The 6,000-nt window shown below is 37.8% G+C and overlaps 1 protein-coding gene across 1 annotated transcript in view; it reads left to right on the top strand. All coding sequences in view use genetic code 11, as the record gives it.

The window, feature by feature from the left end:
- EGR_01980 (Syntaxin-binding protein 5) overlaps positions 1–2,871 on the top strand; it is a gene marked incomplete at both ends in the record, with an annotated part of 42,874 nt that extends 40,003 nt beyond the window's left edge. Inside the window, 2 exons of the mRNA XM_024491229.1 lie at positions 2,355–2,662; positions 2,739–2,871. Coding sequence (XP_024354372.1) covers positions 2,355–2,662; positions 2,739–2,871 — 441 coding nt within the window. The remainder of the gene's footprint in view (positions 1–2,354; positions 2,663–2,738) is intronic.
- Between the last annotated feature and the right edge of the window lie 3,129 nt (positions 2,872–6,000).

Raw genomic sequence — 6,000 nt, forward strand, 5'->3', positions numbered from 1 at the left:
CTCTAGTTTGATTGTACTACAAGTTACTGTTTTATGTTCTGGGTCCTGATAATATTTGGATGAGAGGAAGAAGCCAAGCTGCATCTTTCTCCTACAACTAACATTCCTTCCTTCATTCTAGTCACATGTTCAAATGTTGTGCATAGTTTGGAAGAGATTTCAACTAACCTGATGTACATGGAAGTAGATTCACCCTTAACTAAATGTTGTTTAGGAGGGAGGAACGAACCTAATCCTCCTTCTTTGGTCCTGTTGGGAATTCTGTTTATTGCAATGGGGGAGTAGGGGACAGATGTCCCCTATCTGACATCACATGATTTCCTTCGTACTCGAGTGTGGGTTTGTCGAGATATTGTAGTGTTTGGGGCTGACCTTGTGTGGCACACAGCGCCTTGAACCTCGATTCATTCCCAATGACTTTGCACGTGCATGTGTGCCTAGTAATGCGTAGTTTTAATGCATGGAGGGTGTTGAGGGTGTCCACACTCAGATTCGCTCTTGTCCAGGCATTTGCATAATTGAGAGAAGAAGAGGAAGTCCTACAGCCACTTTTGTGAAATCTTGCACAAATTTCATCGAATTCCACTTTATTGGAATGGGTGGCGGTTTCTGATGATGATTGATGTGAGGTGAGATTGAAGCATGTGATCATAGTATGCCCTTTTGCTGACATATGGCAACCTCTTCACTGTGCACCTTTACAATTGAGGTTTGTTTGTTTGTTTGGTTGTTTTATTACTTGAATGCCCAAGTTTTTTCCTTTTTTTGCTTTCATTTATCAATATTCTTATGGCTGGTCAATTTGTGAACTGGCTTAATCCAATTGTGCATATTTTTTGGTCGCAATTACTACCATTTGTATAATTTATACTTTTCTGTTAGTGAATCATTTGTTGCACTCTCTCTGCTCTTGCGATTATAGGGTTTTGTAATTTTCTCGTTACAAATTAACTCTCTTGTAGTTTTATGATAGTCATGATTTTTTAGCACTCTCTCATTTTCATCATTCAAAATAGTTGGATTCAGTCTAATATTTTTGACTTAAATCGTAACACATGGAAAATATAGGCTTACACACTTGTTCGTTTGTGCTGTGAGATGAAACTCATCTATCCAAGATTAAACCACATTCACTTGTTTTAGAAGATAAAGTGGTAATTCAGTAGCCATGTCAAATCTTGCCGATGATACATGCCTTATTTGATATATGGATTTATTGTCATTGTCTAAATTCAAACAATACATGTGTCCGATTTGCTCCCAGTAACATAATAGTCCTCCAAAACGGAATGTCTCAAGTCAAACACTGCATTAATTGGTCAAATTTTTATCAGACAAATATTTATTTCACCTATATTCCAGACTGCCTGGTCTACTTCTTTCGTTCCACAGTAGAAATCGTATTCAAATTCAAAATGTTTTTTGCAGGTACTAATTGCTCAAATTAAAAAGTGTTATTTGGAAACTAAAGCGCATTCAACGCCAACTATAGTTTCATGGCTGACAAACGAATCGTCAAAGTTAGACGATGGCAGCATTTGCTATTTGGCACCCCCACAATATTACTTCGGTGCAAACCAAAGATTACTTGTATTTCAAATTCATCTTCAATTTTGGATTTATTAAACTATTAAGTTCCTTGCACAAGCTTTCAAAATGTGTCTTTAGCGGCCCAATTTTATGTACTATTTTTTTGCCCTTTCATTTTCAAAGACCAGTTTTACTCATTTCGTGATAGTTTTGTTAAATAAGACCACTCATATCTTTTGTCTTGCTAAGCCAGTTTGGAAAAATGTTGATAATGCCAGTAAAAGTCACCAGTCACTCCCCATTACAAGTGCTTTTTGTTATCCACAGGTGCTTCTCATCTATTTGCGATTCATGCGAATGACTCCACAGCTGATTTTTAGTGAATTTGAACTGAGATTTGTTTCTTTTAAAGTCTACTAAAGCGCGATATATTTGGATGAATTGTTCCAATCGCGCATCTAACTCGACTGTTTTCACCTCCTATTTTTCGCTATAATACTTAATCTTGTATTATTCGGCAATGCTCTTATGCAAGTGGACTTATTGGTAGTTCTGTAATGCTACTTTCCAACTACTACTTTTCACTTAACTATTCCAGATGATTGTGAGCTTGGATGCACATAACCGTTACTTCTGTGCTATCTTGTAATTTCAGAGTCACTTTTCAGTTGGCACATACAGTGCCGTATTTTCTTAGGCAGAAGTTTATTCTCAATTCCGTGTTAAATTTCAACGGGATCCCTCAAGCCTCGCCACATGAGACCACTTTTATTCTTTCTGTTCACAACAGTGTTTGGTAAAAGTCACTACACCGTCTTATGCAGGTGAAAATCACCGAGACCAGTGCAGTGATCCGCGCGGAGATGAGCAATCAACGAATGCCTTTCTCAACTTCAATCTCCGCCTCACAGTTCTCTACGGCTACACCGACAACAGTGCTCTTCATATCCTGCCTACTCTCCAACGGCCATCTGATCGCCTTCTCATTGCCATCGCTGCGCATCCTGAGTGACGTGGAGGTTGTCGGCAAACCATTCCATCAGACTCTATTTACCTTCGGCAACCTTGGCTATGCTATCTACATGTCGTCTCCCTCTGAACTCGCCAAAATATCCGTGTCTGCTGATCTGAGGTGGGTTTCTAGGTGGATTAGCTGATTTTGGAGTCTCCTGGTCTTAAAGTAACTTGACTTATCTCTCTCGCTACAGCAATAACCTCAGCGAGATGCAAGGCGAGCTGTTCTTGCCCTGTAACATGCCAGAACCGCCGAAGAAGAACTTCTTTACCAATCTCTTTACCGGCAATGGGCTATCGTCGGCGGATAAGGATGCATTGTGTTAGTACAATTTTCTTTTAATATCCAGAAGGTTAGGGTTTTTCACACCACTTTTTTGTCTGCTCTACCCATTCACACTAAATTTGAAATTTGGACTGAAACTGTATGAAGAAATAGAAGTTTTGGAACTGTTACGATCGGCAATCAGAAATCCTTGAATGTATTCCTCCTCCTTTGAACTAAACTGACAGCTCAGACCACTTTGATCTTTTAAATTGAGTTCGTTGGCTTTGTTTCAGGAAGTTTATGTTCAAAGAACAAATTAAAATTATTACGAAGGAATCTTGAATGCATGTTATTGTTGATGTAAATAACAACTTAACATCTCGTTCTAATTTGAATTCTGTATCATCATCCGATAAGTCAAAATTTTGATTTGATAGCCGTCTAATGAAGCTTGTACACAGGAGTTACCAGTTGATTCCAATCCATCTACCAGTCTATTCGGCAAAATTTGGCTGCTCGAAATAGTTACAACTACTGGTCAGAGATCTCTAACAGTGGCCAGTTTCACATCTGCGTATTGGTTGATCACTCGTACGCCGGCTTTATGAAGTTGTAACTTATGGCGTTTTAAATTAACAACTACAGTATTGATATAAAGAATCTGTTTGAATTCATCCTAGTGTTTTAGCATTCATTGAGTATTTTTGTATGCGTTTCACTCTTGGTTCAGTATTTGAACCTCCAGTTCGAGGTATTCCATAAAATCGTAGAATGGTAAGGATCGGTAAAAGATTGAATGCATTCCTTCATTTTCTTCACAGTAACACGTGTCCCGTCAGATAGGTTACTATGTTGAAGATTCTACCCTTTAAGAGTATTTACTATCCATATCTAGTCCTCTAGGCAAAGTGTGGACTTCTGATTCCAGAGACTTTTGTGCAAATAATTATGATAGAGTAGCTAAGAGCATTTGACTATCCTGAATTAATCGATCTCACTATCTAAATGTGTTTTGCTATCCATTCCTAAACTGGTACATGTTTTAGCCTCATCTTGGAAGTGGGCCCCAAATATGCTATCGTAGGTGTTTTTTTCATTTTTATTTCTGAACCTTGGACAAATTAGGAGATGTTGGCTACGCGATATCGCCTTCTGGTCTATTTCTCATAGGTGACATGAATTTTGAAGTGCTGGGTCATTAAACAGCGTCCCTAAACTCTGGAAAAGTCATTAAAGCTGTGTGCCCACGTTAAGCATATTCCTGCTTTGGAGTAGTTACCCTGTAAAAGCATCAATACTTGACTTCTCCTTCTTTCTTACTTTTCTCTTCCAAGAAAACTCACCCACACATAACCAATATGGAAACAATAATATTTGAGCGGCAATAATTAGTAGTGAGGCGTTTTGGAATTTATTTCATAATACATTTACCACTTCATATTTAAAAAACGGACATTTGTACTGCCCCCGCCTTAGTTCGACTACCTTGCTGGCAGCAGATGTTTTGAATTTGAATTTTGCTGTGTACCTCTTCAAGCCTTCCATCTTTTCTAAATTGCAAAATTTTGAAATATGCACTAGAAGAAACCGAAAAGCGATCTGTCTGAACATTTCATAGCATTTAAAGCCTGTTCGTATTTACTGTATATGCGCATTTAATTCGTTGCTTCAACATATGTACATTAGTCATTTGACTAGATGGTTGCTCCTGAGTAGGTTCTGCTTGAGCACTTATGGGGTAGTGAAAAAGTTTTGATATTGGAAATTGATCTTTAGCTTTGCTTATTTGCATCTCTGTTTATTTGAATGACAGTCTGATATTTATTTTAACGTATTTTTCATAAGAGCTTGTAAAATTGTTATTATTGTATGGAAAAGGAAGATACCAAAACACCCTTGGATACATTTTATTTTTCTAACTCGGTAGTGGCGTGAGTTTTAATGGGTCACTGTCTAACTGACATCTAATTCTTAATCTGATGTGTCCATACGCGACAAATTTTAAAGTATTTATGTGTAATTTCATCAACTTCGTTAGTTCTTTGCCTGGTTTGCATATTTAGTTAAAAAAGCACTCTGGAATCTTGAGGTCAATGCTTACAGCATCCATGACTGGTTAATAATTGAGGTTCGTTTAAATATCAGGCCGACTGTTAGGTTATGTGGGATGTTTAGAGAGGTGCCTTTAATATTCTTGGGTTCTTAAATGCTTTCTATCATCGTTTCATTCCAACTATCTGTTTCTGTAGGCTCACTATCCTTTAAAGGGAATAAATGCTAGAGCTTTCATTGACTGAAAGCGATTGTTCTGCCCACACTTGCTATATTAAAATTCGAAATCGAACTTTCGAAGACAGCTTAACTTTTACTAATCTCCCAGGATATAAAGTGTTCGTAAATGGTACCCTTGGTTCGAATTAGTTGCCTCTCTCTACTGAAAACTCTAAAACGAGGTCGTTCCTCTAAATACTGGAGCCTCTGGACACCTTCATGTGTATGCGATCCATTCGAGCACTTTATTACGTTTGGTGAGGTCACACGTGGTTTTATCGTGGGTACTAATTCAGATATGTTTTAATGAGTTGGTAAGAATCGGGATGTAAGTGTCCATCAGTTGCTCAAATGGAAGAGCTCTGATACAAATTCCCTCGAATAAAGGTGTCGTGAATCAAATGTCGATGGTCTAGACAAAGCTTAATTTATGCACTTCGAAGTCTACTAACCAATGATAGCATGATCCGAAGTGTATTTAAGATGGTTTTAACTCCACTTCAGAATAACGTGCTGGTGTATTGTTACCCATGTTTATGATATGAACTTTGTAAAAGCGAAGTAGTGAAAACCTAGTGAAGCATCTAAATGGAACCAAACCACGCATTCGGGTTGTGGTTATATTTGTATCATTACATTGGTAATACCAGTAACCTCATTAAACTCGAATGTTTTACCGCTGGTGAACGATAAAGGTTTCGGTTTGTTTCGGCCTTTATATACTTTGGAATGGACCAACTCGTCCGTTTTGGTAACATAAATTGCAGCCGAAAACCTTTTTTGCAGCCATACCTTTTAATTAAATTTGCCTTAAATCTGTTTTTGTATCTTCGTAGTATAGTCAGTCAAAACGAAGAAAAGAGGTAGAGTACCTCAACAATGTCAATCTTGCTGACTCGACTTTAACCCTATTTTTC

This window comes from Echinococcus granulosus, assembly GCF_000524195.1.
Source record: "Echinococcus granulosus chromosome Unknown EG_S00008, whole genome shotgun sequence".
Classification (NCBI taxonomy): Eukaryota; Metazoa; Platyhelminthes; class Cestoda; order Cyclophyllidea; family Taeniidae; genus Echinococcus; species Echinococcus granulosus.